Below are 22,906 nucleotides of genomic sequence, written 5' to 3' on the forward strand. Positions count from 1 at the left end.
TTGTAATTTAAAGATAAGAATAGATAATTGATAATAATAACTTTGAATGACTTTTTCTCACAAAATAATACATTTCATCCAAATATGAATAAAAACTAATTAAAAAGTCAACAAAATTCTTACACGTAGAGATCTACTAAACTCATTGACTAATGAGGTTTATCCAACAAGTTATCTAATAAACAAATTCACAATGCAAACATCAAACGTTCTTTTTTTTTTCTTCAGTAAGTCTTCATTACCTGCAAACAAAATATACAACACACAAGTAGTAAAAATCAAATTTAAGGTAATTTAAAAAATAAAAAAATCATTTATATAAAGATTTTAATTTATTAAAATACAAATATCTTATTATCCACATACTTGAAAATCTTCTTGGGATATCAAATTCCAATCCGTTGAAAACATTAATAATACCAAAAATAAACGAGTAATAACAAATTTTATAACTAATTCAACCAATCTCAAATAATGAAAAATTAATATCATTTTCGAATAAGAAATAGGATTTATTTTTTGTGAATTTTTTTGATAATGTTTGTTTCTTTGATAAATATTATTACTGCTTATCCATCCGTGTCTACCATCTGTCTGTGTCCACTATTCTAACTATAAAAACAATGATGTGTCATCTTATTCAATGGCATTATCAAGCATATTAGCACACTCCCGCCTTGTCGGTGCACCATTTTTGCAATTAAATTCAAGGCAATTCACTCTGTTAGTGATAACAAATTTATTTAGTGGCAGAATAATCTTTCAAGGATCACGAGTTTCTACTGTGTCACGAATAATTGAACTCTTAAGGGACTAGTTTAGCGTTCTCTACTATGATTTGTAAAAGGAAATTTCAAATACCATCAAATTCTGAAATTTCATTGAGCAAAAAGACCTGCAGAGGAGAAATAAGAATTGAAATTATCTAAACATACTTAGCTCGCTACTCGGATGAAGATCTAGCTCACTGTAGCCATGAGAAAGCTGCTGCGGTAAAGGAATTCCTTCAGCAATTTGTGTGAAGAAAAAGAATACATTACATTTGGGAATTACACATCAAAGATCATATGCCATTTGCAATCTAATTGAGCTTCTTACTTAGATAAGACATGCCATGGATTAAGTATACAATGTTATTTCTCTTTTCTGCAACATTACATATTCTGCATATTGGATCGTTGTTTTGGATAAAGCATACAATGTTATTGTACACCAAAGGTTTGTACACTAACCTAAAGAATTGAAACCAAGTGACAAGCATTAAAAAACATGAAGGGAAATTATACATTATAGGTATCTGCCAGCTTACATTAAGAACCAAACCAAAAGTTTAAATAAAGTTATGATGCAGGCATCACTGGTTTGTACTGGTGCTTCTGACCCTGTTAAATCGAGGAGGAACATATGGAAATCCTGCTTGGTATGGTCTATTACTTCTTCCGCTGAGGAATCCTTTGAACAACAACCTAAAATGCCATCATAGCAAATATATCAATCCACCAGATCTACTGCACATGAACGAAACCAATCGTATTGTAGACAAGCACATCATATTTTCTACATGCTATAATTGTCTTCATCATTGAGGGTCCTATTGTAGACTTCATATAGGAATAGGCCTTTTAATGGTGCTTGTAGTGAATTGGGATCAACTTGATAGCAGATATTGAAACTTTATGAAATATGACATCCAATCAGATTAAATTATTATAAAATAAAATAACTTTTTACTTAAAATATCCAATAAAAGTAGATCATGATCATGGTATATGCCGTGCTCAAGTGACACCACTCTCGATCCACAGAACAACTAATCATAGCACAGAAAAAAGAAAAGATAGCTATTTAAAGTGAAGCTTGAATTTGAAAGATACCTTGCCAGAGTTTTCTTTGTTTCCAACAATAGTTTGACAAGCCAGCCTCCAAGATTCAGGTTTCTGTTTAAAATGCTCCAAAGCTTAGAATTAGAAGATCCAGAAAATTCAAAACTTACCATCATATCACCTCAAAGAGTAAGATGACCTTTCTAAGAAATTGGAATTACAATAAAAAAAAGGGGCTATAAATCATCAGTAATTCACTGTTCCATTGGATAAGATGGAAGTGCATTCAATTCAATGACCATAATATCAAATCACTTTCTCAAAATATGAAATTTCTTCACTGGCTTAGGATAGGAGATTTCCAATCAGTTAAAACTTAAATAGCTTATTTCATTCTTTCTAATTATATTCAATTCAACTATAGATTTAACCAGTTAAAATTGAACCATGACTCGAACAAAACGTTCTTGTGTAATGAATTTGAGAGGGAGAGCAAACATGCCTTCTTGAGATATCTGAGTTCCGTATTGGTTCTTTCATTTAAAAGATCTTTTCCTTCAATAATCTGCAACAAAAGAATCAATATCACTTGCATTTAGAGATTAATGAGTATATAGTATATACCTTGTGAAAAACCTTTGACTATATTATGTCAAGTGAAAAAGTCAGAGAGAAAGTTAATATTCAATCGAATGATCAATAATCAGACAATTTACACACGATGTGATTTCTGAAATAATTGAATTTTGAAGCATCGGCTTAATAATGGAAACGTACGTAGGAAAATGTTATCATGACAACAATAAAATTATTTACCTCTACGATGCAAGTTCCACAGCTACCTCCTCCTCCGCAGTTCATCAGTTTCCCCTGCTCTTCATGAAGTTAAAATTTAACAGCTACATAAATATTATTTAAATGAGTACTTGATCATTTTTGCTGTATTGAATTTGAGTTAATTCATATAAAGTTTGAGTTCTAAATTTACGTTTCTTATTTTTTTTTAAACGATATTGTTAAAAACAATGGATAAGCAATTTATATGTGAAGGATTTTTTTATTAAAAATAATAACAAAAATGCGTTGATAACATTAGATTGTATATTTTTAATAAATCATTTTCCTATTTTTATAACAATAATTATTAAAAAATTTAATTTTAATTTAATATTCTAAATTTAGTTAAAGGCCATGTTGTCATTTAATAATGAGTTGAAAATCTTTCTACACCTTACTACTTATCAATCTATAAAAACGGAGTAGATATCTTAAACGAGTATTAAAATAAAAGTAGATTTCTTAAAAATCAACACACAGTTTATACAAAATTTACTTCATTTCAAATAAAAAAAATAAAAAATAATGAAAAAACTAAAGGCAGGATAACCATTAGTTACATAAATTAAGGGTTTGATAAAAGGTATTATCAGCATAAAAAAATTGCGCTGCAACTATTTAAAATTAGTTGTTTTAATACTTTTCTTGTTACTTTTTAATCAGAAAATTTTACTTTAGTCGTAGTCTTTGTAAATATTTATTATAAGAATTATCTGTGTAACTAAAATTTTAATTAAAGAATAACAAAAAGACTAAAATATTACATCTAAATTGTCCTTTTGAAAAATACTTATTAGCAAACTTTAATATACTTTTGATTACTTAAAATTATGAACAATACATAATTTTTAAATTTTTGATACGATAAAAGAAGTTTCTTGCTAAATACTAATTTTTCCTTCGCGATTATTAACACTACGTTTTTTTTTTTGGTATACAACACATCTTGCATTCTTTAAAGAACGTTTTTTCACATGTATATATAATGATGATTATTCAATCGGATTGTTATACCAATTTTATCTTTGTCTCTTTATTTTAAAATAATTTATTTTAGTACTTTTACAAATTATTTTAGTACTTTTACAAATAAATATACAATGGTGATTATTTAATCGGATTGTTATAGAACAAGACCTCTGATTAGTAAATTAAAGATAAAAAGATGAAAACAATAATAAATTATCTCTTTTATAACAAAATAAAAGAACATAAACTTAAATAAAAATAAGAAATAGTTTGAACCTTAAATAAAACATTTTCTTTTTATAAAAACTTAATTAACAATAACCAAACTTATAACATAAAGTTAATTTAATATTTTTAAATATGGAAACCATAACATAAATTATATAACTATAGTAAGAGTAATTAAATATACTAATAACTAAGAAAAAGTAGTGCATAGCCATTGAAAATGTGGTGCAAAAGGAGTTAGTGGTTGTGGTGGACTGAAAATCATGTGGTATGAGGACATACATAGGTGGCGTAAAGCTCGATCTTGTTATCCGTCATGATATTCCTCAACAGCTTCTCTCCGCTTATCGCTTTTGCTTTTTCCACCGGATACTTCCCATCACTCCCCGCTTTCGGCTGCAACAAACCGTTTCCACATTTTTCATTTCAAATTCACTAACCCAAATTAACTCGATTCGCATATGCTAAATTATCAAGAACAAAGTGAGAAGACAAATCGAATGTATGTAATTGAATTGAAATTAGGTAGAAATGGAATTAGTTGAACGTTACCCCGATGAACTCGAGCTCTATTTCCGGAGGAGATTCCGGCGAAGTGGCGGCCAGAGCGACGAAGTTGGCCCGCCTCCGGGGAAAATAGGCGGTGGAATTCCGGCTGTCTGGGGCGAGGGAAATGGTGGTGAATAAATTCATGGAAGCCATTCTGTTTTCTTTTATCGATGGTTCGCGAAAACTGGTTTTGTGACGTAAAGTGCAATGGGCAATGTGGTGGTGTTTGTGTGTGTGTGATTTCGTACTTTATGCTCCGTTTTGTATTTATATGTGACGCTCTAGAACTCGCTCCTTCCTACATAGCTAAGTGAATATATGTATGAATTCCTAAGTTGAAGTTCATCACAGTAATGATATTTTGAGAACATTTCTTTTAAACATTAATATCAATCAATTACAAAATAATACGTAAATAATATTAAAATATTGTTAAAAAAATATTTTCAAAGTATTATTATTCACTTAATAATGTTACTGTTGTTTACTTATAATGAAAAAAAAAAAAGTAGTTTTTACTTTTATTGTTTCACGAGATAAAAAATATTATAAAATTTTAACAAGAATGTTTACTGGGTTGAATGAATATTGAATTTTGTTTCAAGTGTACTATTCACTTAAAATAATTTTTTGATAATGTATTCTAATAAGGTTCTCTTTGTGTTTGGATAATCTATTCATCGACCCATTGGAGTACTTACCATATCCAATTTTCATAATAAACTTGAATATTCAATTTGTACCTATAATATCTATGACTTGAAAATAAAAATAATATAATCACCAAAATTGAATATATAAACAGATTGTTGATATAAAAAATGTCTACATGTTTTTATTAGATGCCTTACATTTAACACACTTAAAACTATTAATTTCTTCCGTTCTTCTTTTGTAATAGTATCATTCTCCAAAATAAATTTCATAATGATTGGAACAGTGATACAACATGCTTTTCCTATGATCAATAATAACATATAAAAAAATATTTAATTTTCTAAGTTTAATAATATAATGCAATAAAAATACCTTTCATAAACAGTAACTTCATCTTCCATGGTTGAAAACTCACAAACTTGTTTTACATATGCTTTATATATAAATCTTTCTTTTATATTGTGATGAGTTGTTGACTCAGGTCTTGACTCAAGTTCAACTCATTTATACAATTCAAAAATTGAAAAAAAAGTAAAACAATAAAAATAACTTAATAGCAAAAATAACCAAAAAATATGTACTGCTTCGTTAACTCCACTTTATTTATTTGTGGAAAATCTTGATCCATCAAATAACTTGGTACCAACATGCCAAGAGTTGGATATAGACACCGATCATGATCTTGAGAAAGTTAATTACTTAGTTAAATTATATGTAAGGCAATATAGAAATACATAATTGTTTTTTACTAGAAGCATACTTGATTTTGACTTGTGTCAAGATTATCACAAAAATCTCCAGATTTTTCTATTCTATCCCAATGATCCATAAACTTTGTTGCGTAGAAATTCTACAAAGTGCAACCAATTAGAGAACCACTACATTGTATTAACATAACTAAACACACATTAAATAATGTAATTCAAACAAATTATCTTACTCACCTTATATAAGAGATATCAAAGAAAACATTAGGTTTGGATTGTTTTCCACATTGTGCACAATTTGAATTACATTTAAATAGATAAGCTACACAAACGTTGACATAAGATTTATGGAAAATAACAACATAAAAAAACAAATTTCACATACCAAGATATCAGTATAAAAGTCACCATCCTTAGCTTTTAAAATTGAATGCTTTCCTAGGAATATTGAGAAATGGTTGTTCTTTAATGACAATAGCACCAATAAACAATAACTTACAAACATTATCACACACCTGATATTGTATCTTATTCTTTAGAATTTTAAAATTATGTATGACATAAGTCTCATTCTTTACTAATCTACCTCTCACACAACTAGATTTTCTTTGTTAACCATAGACAATATAAAGTCACCTTACAACACATACAATCATGTGAAAAAATTTCAATAAAGTATACATAACTAAAGTGACAAAAACTTTGATCTACAATAAATAAGATTAGAGAAAAGGGACTGATTTGACGGGTCAGGTCGGCAACCTGACAACTTGTGGGTTAGGTTGTAAATTGGCATGCCATCCCAAACCAAAATTGGCGAACCAATATCAGATCGGGCTTAAACGACCTTGATTGACTCGTGTTGCTATCCCTAACAATAAAAAGATTGGAAAAACATGTGTACCTTATCATCCATAAAAATCATTTACTTATGCTTGTTTTCATCCCCATTCTTAACATACCACTAGTCATTGATTTTACTTTCAAGTTTAAGTGTTTTCCTTTTACCATCGATCTCTTTTATATTGTTGAACTTCTTAACCTTTTGTAAATAACTATATACACAATAAAAGTAATTGAAAAAAATAAAATCAGTAAATATTGCCTAAAAAAGATAATTGAAAAGTACATCACAACTAAACAATAAGTATATATACCAGAAGGAAAAAAAAAGAAATAAGGAAAATCATAATAACAAAACTGACAATATATTAAAAAGAAAAAATACAAGGAAAAAGAAAGACAATACTTCACCTTATGAAAGATGAAGGAAGAAAAAGAAACAAAGTTAAGAATACCCTAAAAATTATAAAAAAATAAACACATTAAATAAATCCTTTAGAAAATAAAAAGAACTTACTCTCCTTTCTATATAATACTCTCGTCAAACCAAGAGGAAGCCAACCAATCATGGAAATAACAATAAAACCCATATATATATATATATATAATTATTTTATATGAGAAATTTTGGAATTTTCTTCCTAGAGTACTATTTTCTGATATAGTTGATTTTACAGTTATTTAATACTATTTTAACTTTAAAAATATGAGTTTTAACTTAAAAAATGAGTTTCAAAAAATTATTTCCTATTGTAGACAAGAGTGTGAAAGTGTATAAAAGTACTACTTAAAAGTTGTGAACTTCAGTTACCACTTCGACCATCATTCCATCTTCCAAACTGAACCCAATGCTCTCTCGTTCTCTGAAATCCCCTCATTCCCTCTTCTCCCTCCGTTCATTACCCTGTACTCCAAACCCAATCTCAACCCCAAACCCTATTCCTAACCTAAACCCTTCCTTCCGACCCTCCCCACACCGTCTCTTCTCTTCTTCATGGCTATCCGAACCGGGAAATCCAATCATCCAATGGCCCTCACTACCCAAACCAAACCCTCCTCCAAATTCCAACCCCAACCCTAACCCCGCACCCGACCCTACCTCTCCAAACCTAAACGCCTTCTCCCTCATTTCCAACCTCTTCACGGACCCCTCCGTCTCGCCCGGTCCGGTCCTCCACGCCCAACTCGACCGCTCCGCCATCGAACCGGACCCGGCTTCCCTGCTCGCCGTCTTCGACCACTTTGGCTCGTCCCCCAAGCTCCTACACTCGCTCTTCCTCTGGGCCCAGACGCGACCCGGCTTCAGGCCCGACCCGAACCTCTTTGACGCCGTCGTCAATGCACTCGCAAAGGCAAGGGAATTTGACGTCGCATGGAAACTCGTTCTCGATCACGTCGGTGGAGATGGGGAAGAAGAAAACGAAAGCTTGGTTTCCGTTAAGACCTTTGCCATCATGATTCGACGCTATGCTCGTGCAGGTAACGGATTATGTTCTGCGATTTAGCGTTTCGGATTGTTCAATTTCAGTTTCGGTTTTGCCAATGTGTTTGAGAGTTTTCAGAACTCAAATTGAGTGCATTGTGTGTGTTTGGGGTTGGATTTGCGAAGTAGGGTTTATTGAAGTTGGTTTTCATGAGTTGAGAAATGGGTTTATAAACTTCTTAATTTTTAATTTAGAAAGTGAATTTGCTGTAAAAGAAAAAATTGTTTAAAAGGGATCGGAATCTTTGTAATTTGTTTAAAATTGTTGAATCTTAAGTTGGTATACTACTACAGCCAATCTGTTTACGAATTTTCATAACTCAAATTATGTGTGTAGTTTTTTTCAAAAGTATTCTGTTTCTTTCTCTAACGATGGATGCTTTTTCTTTCTGAAAAAAAAAATCAGGTATGTCCAAACTTGCAATCAGAACTTATGAATTCGCTAAAGATAACAAGTCCATTGTGGATTCTGGCTCAGAAATGAGTTTGTTTGAGATATTGATGGATTCACTTTGTAAAGAAGGGTCGGTGAGGGAAGCTTCAGAGTATTTCCTTTGGAAAAAGGAGTTGGACTTAAGTTGGGTTCCTTCTATTCGGGTTTATAACATAATGTTGAATGGATGGTTTCGATCGAGGAAACTTAAGCAGGGCGAGAGACTTTGGGCAGAGATGAAGAAGGAGAACGTGAGACCAAGTGTTGTGACATATGGTACCCTTGTGGAAGGATATTGCCGGATGCGACGTGTAGAAAAAGCACTCGAAACGGTTGGTGATATGACCAGAGAAGGAATTGCACCAAATGCAATTGTATACAACCCAATAATTGATGCACTAGCAGAAGCTGGAAGATTCAAAGAGGCTTTGGGTATGTTGGAACGATTTCATGTTTTGGAAATTGGCCCTACTGATTCAACATATAATTCTCTCATAAAGGGGTTTTGCAAGGCTGCAGATCTTGTTGGTGCTAGTAAGATTCTTAAAATGATGATAAGCAGGGGCTTCGTCCCAAGTCCCACTACCTATAACTACTTTTTTAGGTACTTTTCAAGATGTGGAAAAGTTGAGGAGGGGATGAACCTGTATGCAAAGTTGATTGAGTCTGGTTATACCCCAGACCGCTTAACTTACCATCTTTTGGTGAAGATGTTATGTGAAGAGGGGAAGTTAGACATGGCAGTTCAAGTTAGCAAGGAAATGAGGCATAATGGATATGATATGGACTTGGCTACCAGCACCATGTTAATTCATTTGCTCTGCAAAATGCAGAGGTTGGAAGAGGCTTTTGCTGAATTTGAGGACATGATAAGAAGGGGTATAGTTCCTCAGTATCTCACTTTCCAGAGAATGAAAGCTGAGTTAAAGAGACAAGGTATGACTGAAATGGCTCAAAAGCTTTGCAAATTAATGTCTTCTGTTCCCTATTCTGGGAACTTGCCAAATACTTATGGTGGAGACAGAGAAGATGCTCTTACACGGAGAAAATCTATAATTCGGAAAGCTAAAGCATTTTCTGATATGCTGAAGGACTGTAAGGATCCCAGTGAACTTCGTCAGTATAGAAATTCATCAGAAAATGCTGTCTCAAGCGCAAAATCTATGATAGTGGAGATTGAGGGAAAATGAAATTCAGTAGAAACTTCTATGATTAGTGCTTATCACTCAGCAGGGATCAATTATGGAAAGTTTGAAACACATGGGATTCAGTTTGCATTTATTCATGTTCAAAAAGTTCTGCTGTGCTTCGCTATGCAATTTGCAGGCATGACAACGAGGTTAATACGGGGATCAGTGAACTGATTTACTGCTGTCATGACTACATTAACAGGTGCAATCTGAGTTAGTTATACAGAAAATAACTTCTTGGGAGCCACATTGAGGGTAATTTATCAATGGAGATGGCATCAACTGAATGCTAACATATCATAAATTATTGTTTCTTGGAAGAACTTGACTTATCCCAATTACACACTATTTAAGAAGGATAATTGATGGCTTTAAGAATTCGCAATTGTGGTTATTTTATTCTGTGCAGGAAAGTGTCAAATTGTTGAGTCAGACAATTGCTTTCCTCTGCCTCTCTCTGGGTCTGCTCAGAAGAAGGTCATCGGACTTCAAAAGCTTCAATCCAGAATAGATATATTAGATTTATTTATCAAAAATATTTTATTTAGGATGAAGTTCGATGTATTATGTATGCTTTTACCCAATATTGTAGAGTCTATTATTGGAGGGTTTGTCCCTAGGCTTGGGCATAGTTCAATAAACTGTACTAAAACTACATTGTTGCTAAAAGAAATTGAACTAAAAGAAATGGAAAACAATAAGCAGCAGTTAACCATACTATATTGTATTAAAAATAACTAATTGCTAAAAGAAATGGAAAACAATAAGTTGCAATTAACCATACTATATTGTACTAAAAATAACTAAATTTGTTTTAACTGAAAACTAATTAAACTAGTGTATAGTTCAGTTAAAAGAAATTGAACTTTCCAAGGTTTTAGTACAGTTAACTGGAACCACAAATTTTTCTTCTAATTGATAATTTCATTCCAAATTGAAAGGGTTCGAGAGGGTTGAGAGAAATGAAGAGAATTTCATTGTTGCTTTGTGAAAATGCAGATTTAGTGGATCAAACTGCCTACAAAGGATTGAAACTGCAAAAGGGGTTGATTGAGGGGCGCGAACCCTCCAACCCCAACCCTACCCTTTTTCCAGTTCGCGGGTTCAACTGGAGGACCTCAACGATCTTGAAGACGACAAAGAAGAAGCACCACGTGGACCTTCTAAACCGCCTGATTACGATGATGAACAGTGGCAAATTAGGTCTGGTATTGGTCAAGATTGCATCCTCGATTACGAGGTATATATACCGCTCGTACCTCTTTATTCTTTTCCCCCAATAATATGTTATCATGAACTCACATTATGCAGTTGTAATTTTAATTCAACCAATTTGATGATGAAAATTGCTTCTTTTTTTCCCTTTTGAAAAAAAAAAAAGTCATTTAGACCTGCGATGAAGGAAAGCTTTTTCCTTTTAATTTGGTCTTACTACCCCTCTTTTTTGTGAGGAAATTGTGTAGGAAAAAGATTTAAATATATTGAAGAGTATGTTACTGTTACCACTTAGTCCCCCCATGGGTTTACTGTTGTTCCACCTTAACTAGTGGTCTCTAAATTTGAGGGTTTTTTTGGTTTAATGTGAAAAATTGTGTAGGAATATGAGTTTATTGAAGAGTTTATTGAAGAGTATACTATGAAGGTGATGGACTAAGATTGTATACTTAAATTTCATATATAATGAAACACATGGATCGAATCGGATGGGGTTGTTTCATTTTAGTCAAATGGTTTTGTGTTTGAACCCATGGTATGCCTGCCTGTAGAGTAGTCCTACCCGGTTCAAGCAACTGTAGAGGATACTTGCAGTCTGCACCAAATTCCTTTTATTGTTGTTGTTATCATTTGTTTAAGCAAATATATAATTGAACTTGAGAAGGAAGGTCTCTCTGTTTTTTCTCTGTGATTCTTGTTGTTGTTGTCAGCTTTTGTTACCAGTTTTTCACTGTCAAAGTTTGGATTGGAAAAGAAAATTGAGTGAATCACACTTTATGTAGGAAGAGGAAGACCAATATGACGAGCAGGCTATTGGGAAAGACGATTCAGGTGATCGTGTGTACATGAAGGATGTAAAGGACGATGGAGTTGAGATTAGTTCTAGCAGTGTTTTCCATACCTCGTTTAGAGATTTTGTGCGAGATCCATGTGCAAATCATTTGGCTGCGAGGATTAGGCTGAAGTAGGATGATGAAGCCGCTAAAAAGATTGATGCTCTACATGTCTCTGAGAAATCCACACCAGATGTAGGCAGTGGCAGAGATGCTACTAACCCTTGTTCATTTTTGAAGAGTAAGGATAACTCTGGGGAGTCCAGGCCTCAGAAACGAGTTCAGTTTGACCTCCAAGTCAGAGCTGCAAGGAAAGGGGAGATGCTGGGATGAAAGCTGAATTTTGTGGTATGAATGCTTTTCTCACTCTGTGGTATATTGGAATGGTTAACAGGATTTGTTGATACAATGTAGAATGAAAATTCATTGATTTGAGCATTATCGAGTTGTAATATTATTCGGTGATTTAAGCTGCATTTTGTTTCTACATTGGAGTAAAAATGAGTTCTGAAATTTGATAACTGGTATATGCTCTTTTTGGAATGTTTAGGATTTATTTTTTATTAACTGAAGAAGCCATTTTCAGTGGTCGCGTTCTGTTTTCCATCTTAGTAATTATCTATTGAACTTATTGATTTAAATATCGGATGTTAACTAGGTACTGATAAGCCTGATAATTGATGTTGCTTTGGTTATCTAGTTATATGCAAATTAAACTGTTATGTATGTGCTAGTTGGGTGATGATAAAAAGCAGATGCTGTGAAGAGTAGAATGTGATATAAATGGTTAGACTTTGGGTATGTAATGAACTAGATGATATAAACTATTAAATGCATGTGGATAATAGTTGTGTTGTGGTTAATAACTTGTAACCTTTGTTTAGATCAACATGTGTAGGTTGTTATGGTTGTGGCTGAACTACAATGTTAATGATGTATGATGTGTAGTAAAAATGGGTTCAAATGTTTGTTCGAAAGTTTGAGGATATATCTGCGCAGAGGATAATCTTCGATTGTTTTAAATCTTGAATTTGCATCTATGTGGTGTTAATTAATTGAATAATGGTTGATAGGCATAAAAAGAGTATATTCAACGTGAACCTTATTGTTTTAACTAAATGAGTCATGTTTCTTTGTCTTAATTGGGATGTTCCAACATAGAGAGTATATGTGTCATAGGAAAATTGAATTGTTTGTTATGTTGCATAGGAAAATTGCAGACAAAGTTGCAAACCATGGGTATTTTGTGGTGGTTCCTGACTTCTTCCATGGAGAACCTACAATAGTGAGAATGCAAGAAAAACAAATGTTCTTTCTGTTCTTCATAAGTCAATGTTAGGTTCTTATATTGGAATATTTAGATGTTTGGACTCTGTAACCTAAAGGGTGGCCACCATTTTATGTGGTGTCAAATATCATGTCTGTTTGAGTTCAAATAAATAAAAATTGACTTTTCTGTAAACTGTAAATCATTTTGCCTGATTCATACAATCAATTCCAATCCTTCAATTTCTTTTACTTTTCATCAATTTTTTGGTTTTTTTTTTCTCTCATAATAACTATCTTTGACAAAATTTATAGATTACTCGGAAAACTGCGTTGCTGTGTAGCTTGTTTCAATTCAACAATTGTGTGGTGTGGAGTTGCTTTAGAAATAAAATTGCTTTTTTGTGCTGCTTTTGCAATGTAGTTGAAAATTGTATTTTGTTGTGTTCTGAAATATTTGTTGCATGGGAAATCGGGATTTGTGCGGGAGTAACAATTTGTTTTTATTTGTTTTTCTTTGGTGACTTATGTAATGCATTTTTACTTGATTGCTAGGTGTTGTTTAGGGTTAGAATTGACCGAAGAAAATTTTCCGAGCATATGATTGTGTTGGATTATTTTTCCACTATAATTATTTTTCCATGTAGAGAGTACGTATTCTAATGTAGAGAGTGTGAATTCCCAACTTCTAAATTCAAATCTTTAATATCCCTGCAGGAGTGAAGAAATATGTCATGAAGGAATCACTTCCTAAATACATGATGAGTTGAGCAACAAATAGAAAGAATATTATTAGGCAATTTTGACCCAACATTATCAGATATTAACTTGTGGTGTTCAGGCAAGATTGATAATTTGATGAACTGACTATTTTGTTTATTACTAATCTTAGCTTCATAAATAGAGTGACAATACATTTTAATGGTATTGTTTTTTTTATATCTATATGTTTTTGAATCAGATATCTTTTATCAATGTTGTTATGGAATTGCAGAAGCTTTATTTGCAAATGATTGTATTTCTGTAATTTCCAAATCTTTTAATTATAATTACCTTGCTGATAAATGGTCTCAATTGCGTTCTCGTTGTTCTGGAATTGTTTTAAATGGATATTTCAGTTGTAAATGGATCTATTGCAGTTTCGAAAATGCATTATAGTTCTAAAAATAGTTAACTGAACTATTGCGGTTTAATTGAACTAAAAAATAGTTCACTTCAATTTTTTTTAACTATTTTTTAGCTCAATTTAGTTTACTTGAATTGTTTTATAGTCAACTGGAATTATTTATTTATAGTTCAGTTTAGTACACTTTGCCCAGTCCTATTTCTCCCTGTACTATCCCAGACTTTTCATCATCCCATACTTTCTCCATGCATCTCTCCAATTTATTTTTTTAAAATAACCTTAGGTAAAAATTGTTACTTTTACATTTACTTTTTCTACTTTTATTTAAACTCTTAAATGCTTTCCCCCTATTATTCACCCGCACACCTCACCCCATCACCACAATCTCAGTATCTCAATTCCCCATCTCGCCTCTTCCATTTCTGTTTTCTCTCTTTCTCTTTCATTTCCGTCTTCTCTCTTTCCTTTTTCCATTTCCGTTGTTTCCATTGAGTTTGGTCCTTGGTTCGTGCTGTGGAGGAGTGGGTTCGTTTTGTTCCAGGTTGGTTTTCTTTCCTCTTTGTTTTGGATGTTTGTTTGCCTGTTAGTTTGATTTGTATGTATATTTAAGTTCTATTAATCTTTGTGAACACGTGTTGGTAAATATGTATAATTTGGTGTGCTGCTATGTGAAAATGAAATGAAAAAGAAAACCTGCAAGACTTCAATGGAAATGAGAAATCTATTAAGTCTTCAATGGAAATGAGAAATTTATCAAGTTTTCAACGGATATGGAGATCCATTGAAGGCCTAATGAATTTCTTTTAAAGTTTTAGTTTATTAATTAATTTTTTTTAGATTTATTTATTTAGAATATATAATTGTTTTATATGTAGTTAATTTAATAATTTTTGTAAATTTACAATAATAAAAATTGTTTTGTTATAAGAAATAAAAAGAAATCGTTGAAGGTGTAAACACAAATGGAAAATCTATTCAACAAATCTTGATATTCGTAATTGAACGGATATCGATATATGTCAATATACGATGAAGGTCCAACGAATCACCCATTTTTATTTATGTCTTTAACGATTTTGTTTTTAATTTTTTAGTTTATTAATTTATTGTTTTATAAATTTATTTATTGAAAGTTTTTAAATTAAGGGTTTTATTTATAATTAATTACGTAATTTTTTTATTTAGGTTTAATAGCCAATTTTGTTCTTAGTTTCGTTGATAAATCTCAATTTAGTCCCTCGTTTTAAAAGTGTTTGAAATAGAATCTTACTTTTAAAATTTTGAGTCATATTAGTCCTTTCCGTTAAATATAAATGAACGACGTTAAGGATTTGATGATTTGGCAGAAAACAGTACTAACATATTATTTTATAAATATATTTTTTTCTCTTAATACAAATTCCTAGGTGCGTGGAATAGTGTGCCACTCTAGACCATTTATACTTCTCATACTATTTCTAATTTCACTTCCCAATAACTCATTTCTCTAATAACTTTTACTTTTATTAAATATTTATCGTTCATAAATTTAAATAATTTTATCTTTTTGTAAATATATATTATTTTAATTAATAATAAAAAAGATAATGAATGTTATTAAAATCAGATAAAAAAGAAAATTTTGTTTATTATTCCTGTTCTTGATTTTAAATTGTTCTTTCTCTTTTCTAATATATTTGTTACTTTTTTTTTTTCCTGTTACCCTTATAATAACTTTATTTATTTAATTTAGACATGTATTTAATGTATTAGAAGAAGAAAAATGTGTAAGAGAAAAAATATACTATTTTATTGGAATGGTTTTTTATTATATTTATAAAAACAACTTTTAATTACACATAAAATAAGTTGGTAAAATATTACTTAATAATAAAGTCATAAAAAAAGTAATACTAATGATTATAAATAAAATTAATTTTAATTATTTAAGTCTTCATTAAATACATCTAGTAATGTAAATTCAATTTTTTAAATATGAAATTAAATGATGAATTCTAACTTCAACTTATATTTATTTAAAAAAATTATATTTTCTTTCAAAACATTTAATAGCATTAAATTAACTTAACTCAAACGTCTCCTAAATATTATTTCATTTAATATATATTTGTGTGGTCCCATGGATTCGTAAAAGAAGAAAAAACAGTGCAAAAATGATTATTTGCAATTCAGATCTTAGTATTTGTTAGTCAAACTTAGTCAGTCACATTAATTTTTTATACAAAATAATTACAAGAGTATGAAAAAAAAGTAGAAGAGAGTATTTAAAGTAGAAGAGAAAAAAAAAGCTGATAAAAACCTGCATTGCACATAAAAATAGAAGAAAAGTAGAAGAAAGAGAAAAATAGTTAATGCCGTTTGTACGGATTTAACGGGAGAGATTTCATTGATGCAAATTTTATTAAGTGAGGACATAATTGACGCACTTTTTAAATGATGGACTAATTTGACATTTTCGAACGAAACTTGGGATAAAAAAAGTATTAAACCTTTTATTTATTTATAGTTAATGAATTAATTATTATTAATTTAATTATAGTTAATTGAAATTATTTTTAATTGTTTCATTTATAATTAATTACGTAATTGTTTTATTAATTTAATTTAGGTTTAATATCTATTTTGGTCTCTCGATTTGTAGAGTGTGTTCAAAGTTGTCATCTTTTTTTTCAAAAGTTCACAACCGTCATATATTTTGCAAAAACAGTTCACGTTAGTCCTTTATGCTTACGGTGTTAAAATATTAGCAGTAGAGTTGCCCTCCGTGCAAAACTTGAATGAGTTGTCTAATTTATCATTACGTGACATTCTCAGTTTCTACGCTCTGCATTTCCCTCACTCTTCGACACCTTCCTCCTCCTCCTCTGAAAACCTAACTCTGGTTGAAATCTTTTTCTCTCCACTTCCTCAAACTCCACAATTTCTTCTTACCTCCACACCCTTACCTCGCCAGAACCAAACTCGACTCCAATGTCACTAGCTATGTCCTCAATCACTTCACTTCATTAGGACTCAAGACCCATAACCAATACCACACTCCTCTCTTTCCCAGTTCACTCCCTCTCAGCGCATGTGTGGTGATCGTTCGGAAGGGCGGGGAGATGGGCACAATGTAGTTGTGGAGAGAGCGGAGGTTCACAGGGTGACGACGATGTTGGTTTACAGCAAGGGTGGCACATGGTGTAAGGGGGTTTGAGAGGGGGCACACGATGAGAGGAGGAATAGGGGGTTTGAGAGGGTGTTGTTTTTTATCCCAGTAAAACAAATTGAGTGAGCATAAATAAAAAAATAGTTAAATTATTTTTGAACTAAAGTTACATAAAAAGCTTAAAAAACCAAAGTGAAGTTCATTTCTCTGATCTCAGAAAGGGGAAAAGGGGATTAGGGTTTGGGAAGCAGCGTGCGATTATGGATTTCACAGCGAAGAAGAAGGAATCAGAGAACAACAACGCTAATAACCCTAAAAACGCTCATCAAACGTTATATTCTTCTTCTCAATTGGCGTTAGCACTTGATTCAAGCAATAAAGAAACCGAAGAATGACAATCTCGTGTACTCAAAAGCTAGTCCTCACCTTCTGAAGGTGTTTCTTTGTCACTTTAATTTTTTGTTTCTTTGCAACTGAATTACAGTGACTGGTTAACAATGAGTGATTACAGAAGAAGGAGAAGTGTGATAAAGCTTCTAGTTTTGAGTGGGAAGAGACTGCCACATGGCAGTCCCTTAATGGTTGAGCTTGCCACGTAATAACTAACTTGATTGGTCATTTTGGCCAGGGGAGCAACTCGGTCATTAGCGTTTTTAACGCCGTAAGAAAAAAGGATCAACTTGAACCGTTTTTGCAAAATATAGGATGTTTGTGAACTTTTAAAAAAATGAGGACAATTTTGAACACACCTTACAAACCGAGGGATCAAAATAGGTATTAAACCTTTAATTTATTCATAGTTAATGAATTAATTATTATTAATTTAATTATAGTTAATTGAAATTATTTTTAATTATTTTATTTATAATTAATTATGTAATTGTTTTATTTATTTATAGTTAATGAATTAATTTTTATTAATTTAATTATAGTTAATTCAAATTGTTTTTATTTTATTTATAGTTAATTAATTAATTTATGAAATATATTTGTAATTAATTTTTTTTAAATAATTGTGTTTGTTTTTACAGTTTTTTAATTTATATAATTAAATTATATTTAATATAATATTTTATTTATTTTTTAGATATGTTTGTAATTTGTTTAGGTAAACTTTTTTTAAAAAAAAAATAAGTTTGTTTTGTTTTTCTTTACATATGTTTTTTAAGATATTTGCTTACTTTTGTAGTCATTTTTTTATTTATTGTGTTGTTTAATTATTTAATTTGGTTTATTTAATAATTTAATTTTTGTAAGAAATGATAAGAACACGTGGTGTATCATCTAGTTATCGAAGAGAGAGTTTTTCCAAAGTGAAGCAAGTAGACCTACAACTTCAACTCGAAGAAGGCGCCAAGCTGTTATTGATGCTCATGCAGAGGATGACCTTGTAGTTGAGGAGTAGGTTATTGAGAGGAGGTATTTAAGGTCCATGTTGAAGAGGAAGAGCATGAGGATGGTCCTTACATAGATGAGGATGTTGGTGGATTTTTTATAGGTCCACGTGATTGTTCGCTATTGACGAACTATGTTTAGCATGTTGCGTATACTATTTCCCAGGACTAGGTAAGTGGAAAACGTAAATTATAATTATTATTGTTTATTTTGAATACAAAATGAGGAGGAGATCAAGTTGATCTTCCACGACAAAAAATTAAGTAAATTATGACCCTATCACGAGAGAATTCCACATATTGTATTGAATTCGGCTTTGATGCCTCTCACACGCATTTCTTATGGCTACACTGATACGAGTTTATTGCTCAGATTCATGAGAGATGATATTTTGAGACGATTAGTTTCCATCTCCCTGTAGGTGAGATATTTGTTACTCTTGATGATGTCTCGACATTGCTTCACCTCCTAGTTTTGGGACAATTTTGTGATTTAGTGGAGTTGGACTTTAAAGACGCTTGTTCAGCTTTGTTGTGCTTCTTGGCGTTGATCGTGGCAGGGTTGATGCGTAGAGGGAAGAATCACGAGGGTCAAAAGTCAGACTTAGTTGACTTAGAGAGATTTATCTTGAATGGTGTGAAGCACAACAGTGGGAGTATGCTGCTAGAACATATCTATTGTATCTAGTTAGATGCACAATATTCGCAAATAAGAGTGTCACTTCTATTCGCGTGTCTTACTTACTGTTTTTTAAAGACATACACGCATGTGACAAATATGTTTGGGGTGTTGCTGCACCTGCCCATTTATACAAGCAACTTGGGGATGCGAGCCCGACTTCCACCAAGTAGATGGACAAATATTTGACTTTGTTACAGGTACACATATACCTTCCACTTTGATTTGATGTACTTGTTTTAATGTTTGAAGATGAAAGATGTTTCATTGAATAATTTTTTTTATTTGGATATACAAGCATTTCCCTAGAATGGGAAGGAGGTGGTTGATGTCTTCTTACGATGATACCACATCACGTGCTGCCAGGTGTTGCACTCTTCTAGAGATTCGGTCACAGTTAGATGCCCTAACTTACACTGGAGTTATATGGCACCCGTGTGAGGGACATCGGGACATCTGTGCTTTCTTCGACATTTGTATGTATTCCAGATGGATTCATATTGGTGACGTCTTTTGCTAACATCTATTTGAGCTTGTTTTGAGGCAGTTTGAGTTTCAACAGGTCATTTCACGATCGCCCACTATCGTTGTAGATGCGGACACCATCGATTATGTCTGGTTGCATTTCACATATCACGTTCTAAGGGATATGAGACTCACAACACTCCCTTCTGATTGTGTTGATGGATACATAGAGTGGTTCAGGAGGGTTTCACATCCATATATTATTTTTCCTCTAGGATCAACACTTGGTTGCTCCTAATCTACAACAACAATAATATATGAATATGAAATCCTCCTGAAGCACTTTATGTATCCATTAACACGATCAGAAGGGGATGCTGCAAGTCTCACATCCCTCAGTGTGATCTGTGAAGTGCAACCAGACATAATCAATGGTGACTATATCCGCATCTGCAACGGTAGTGGACGATCGTGGAATGACCTACTGAAACCTAAACTACCTCAGCACACATTCAGGCAGATATGACAAAGGACGTCACCAATCCAAATCCATTCGGAATACATACAAATGCCGAAGAAAGGACGAATGCCCTGATGTCCCCTCACACGGGTGCCATATAACTCTAGTGTATGTGAGGGCATGCAACTGTGATTGAATTTCTGGAAGAGTGCAACCTTGCGTCGAGATCTGCCACCTAATAGCACGTGGTGTGGTATCATCATAAGAAGACACCAGCTACCTTCTTCCTATGTCAGGGAAATGCTCATATACCCAATTCTAAAAAAAAAAATATTCAATAAAACATCTTTCATCTTTGAACATGGAAACAAGTACATCAAATCAAAGTGGAAGATATATGTGTACTTGTAACAGAGTCAAATATCCGGCCATCTGCTTGGTGGAAGCCAGACTCGTATCCCCAAGATGCACGTATAAATGGGCGAGTGCAGCAACACCCCAAGCATATCTGTCACATGCGTGTATGTCTCTAAACAACAGTAAGACACATGAATAAAAGTGACACTCTTATTTGCGAATATTGTGCATCTAACTATAAGCAATATATATGCTCTAGCAACCTACTCCCATTATTGCGCCTCACACCACTCATGATAAATCTCTCTAAGCCAGCCGAGCCTGACTTTCAACCCGTGTGATTCTTCCATCTCCGCACCAGTCCTGCCACAATCAATGCTAAGAAGCTCGACAAGGGCTGAACGAGCATCTTTAAAGTCCAACTCCACCAAATCATAGAATTGTCAAAGGACCGAGAGGTGAAGGAACGTCGAGACATCATCAAGAGTAACAAACATCTCATTTACAAGGAGATGAAAACTACTCGTCTCAAAATGTCATCTCTCAATGAATTCGAGCAATAAGCCCTTATGGGTGTTGTCATAAGAAATGTGCGTGACAGGCACCAAAGTCGAATTCAACACAGTTTGTTGAATTTCCTCGTGGCAGGGTCCTAATTTATTTAATTTTTTGTCGTGGTAGATCAACTTGATCTTCGTTCGATTCTAAACAGTATTATTTAATATAAATTGTATTCAAAATAAACAATAATAATTATAATTTAAGTTTTGCACTCACCTCGCCCTACGAAGGACAAATAACTTTCACCCAAATTAGAGTAAAATTAAATGTCAAATAACTTTCACCCAAATTAGAGTAAAATTAAAGATCATACATGAAAAATAACCTTTTCAAGATTAACAAAAGGTGTGCTAAGATGCTTGTTGACATAAAATAACTTTAGCTCGTCTTACAAAAGTTATTTGATGTAGATAGGAGCTTTACAATATCTACTTGATATATACGAAACTAAAAATATTTTCTACAACATAAAAATAAATTCAGAAAATTTTGGAAAATTTTGTAAAGTACAACATTAACTTAAGATCGTGTGTGTATTATTTGATTAAACTTCGTTTATCAAATAAGACAAAAGACAAAGGTATACATTTAGGGATGACAACAGGTCGGGTACGGATAGTTCCTACCCGCAACCCGACCCGATAAAAAAATCGACCCGCTACCCGATCCATTACCTTCACGGATACCCGTTTAAAAAATATCCACGAATATTTTAAAACCCGCAGATACCTGTGGATACCCGCGGATACCTTCAAATATTTAAAAAAAAATATTTTTATAATATATTAAAATTAAATTTAAATAAAATTACAAAAAATATATAAAATATAATATAAATTAAATATAAAATTAAAATTAAATTTTAATTAAATTTAACCTTATAAAATATAAATTAATGTTAATTTTAATTAAATTTAACTTAATAAAATATAAATTAAATTTTTATTTTTATTTTTTGCGGGTAGCGGATATCTGCAAGTACGGTTAGTATAATACCCGCACCCGACCCGTTTATAAGCGGGTACTAAAATATCCGCTACATGCAACCCGTGAGTAGTAAATATCCACGGATATTAACTATCCGTTGCGGGTTTTATCCACGGATATCCGTGGGCACGAATTTTTTTGCCATCCCTACGTTAAATGAAATACTTGCGTTTTAAAGCTATATTTAGAAAATTGTCATATCTTACAAAATTTGCATGTTAGTGCCCATGGATGCTGCTTGCGAACTAGGGTTTCTATGATTTGGGTAGCGATTATGTATGTTTATGGTTTGCTGCAGGTGTGAATTGGGTTTCTAAGTGTCGCGATTGCGATTTTCTTTTTCATATTTGGGTTGGAATTTCTGGTTTGCAGGTTAGGGATTTCGATTCGGTTCTTGCTTAATGGTGGCGAGGCGCGACGCATGGTGGAGATTTTGCCCTAATTACTGGCGACGCGGGTTAGGGTTTCATTATGGATAGGGTTTGATTTCTGGTTTTTCTATTGCTTTTCTCTGCTTCGAATTATATGTATGTGTTAATGGTGGTGACGATAGCATGATGGCCTAAGGGTTTGTTGGTGGCGCGTTTCGTTCTGCGGCAGCAGCGACGGCTAGGGTTTCACAATGGTGGCACAAATGTTTGTGATCATAGGAAAATTAGGGTTTCACGATGTCCTCCTATCCTTTTACATTAACAT

General features: G+C 32.5%; 2 protein-coding genes across 9 annotated transcripts; one reads left to right on the forward strand and one right to left on the reverse strand.

The window, feature by feature from the left end:
- Positions 1-1,115: 1,115 nt before the first annotated feature.
- Positions 1,116-4,703, reverse strand: LOC108319284 (photosynthetic NDH subunit of subcomplex B 3, chloroplastic). The gene is made up of 6 exons (XM_017550357.2): positions 4,410-4,703; positions 4,140-4,253; positions 2,640-2,693; positions 2,326-2,388; positions 1,875-1,937; positions 1,116-1,466 (listed from the first exon to the last, which is right to left on the reverse strand). Exons 1-6 carry the CDS (start codon positions 4,557-4,559, stop codon positions 1,431-1,433), a joined length of 480 nt encoding a protein of 159 aa, XP_017405846.1. The 5' UTR covers positions 4,560-4,703; the 3' UTR covers positions 1,116-1,430.
- A 2,704-nt stretch (positions 4,704-7,407) lies between these two features.
- LOC108319299 (pentatricopeptide repeat-containing protein At5g11310, mitochondrial) lies at positions 7,408-13,993 on the forward strand. 8 transcript variants are annotated; one of them, XM_052880266.1, is made up of 6 exons: positions 7,408-8,092; positions 8,503-9,974; positions 10,129-10,196; positions 10,719-10,959; positions 11,717-12,115; positions 13,751-13,993. In XM_052880266.1, exons 1-2 carry the CDS (start codon positions 7,462-7,464, stop codon positions 9,717-9,719), a joined length of 1,848 nt encoding a protein of 615 aa, XP_052736226.1. In that variant the 5' UTR covers positions 7,408-7,461; the 3' UTR covers positions 9,720-9,974; positions 10,129-10,196; positions 10,719-10,959; positions 11,717-12,115; positions 13,751-13,993. The 8 variants fall into 8 exon arrangements, with proteins under 8 accessions (XP_052736226.1, XP_052736228.1, XP_052736222.1 ...); XM_052880268.1 differs by having other exon boundaries at positions 8,503-9,921; XM_052880262.1 differs by having other exon boundaries at positions 8,503-10,196.
- The last annotated feature ends 8,913 nt before the right edge of the window (positions 13,994-22,906 follow it).

This window comes from Vigna angularis, chromosome 7 (assembly GCF_016808095.1).
Source record: "Vigna angularis cultivar LongXiaoDou No.4 chromosome 7, ASM1680809v1, whole genome shotgun sequence".
Classification (NCBI taxonomy): Eukaryota; Viridiplantae; Streptophyta; class Magnoliopsida; order Fabales; family Fabaceae; genus Vigna; species Vigna angularis.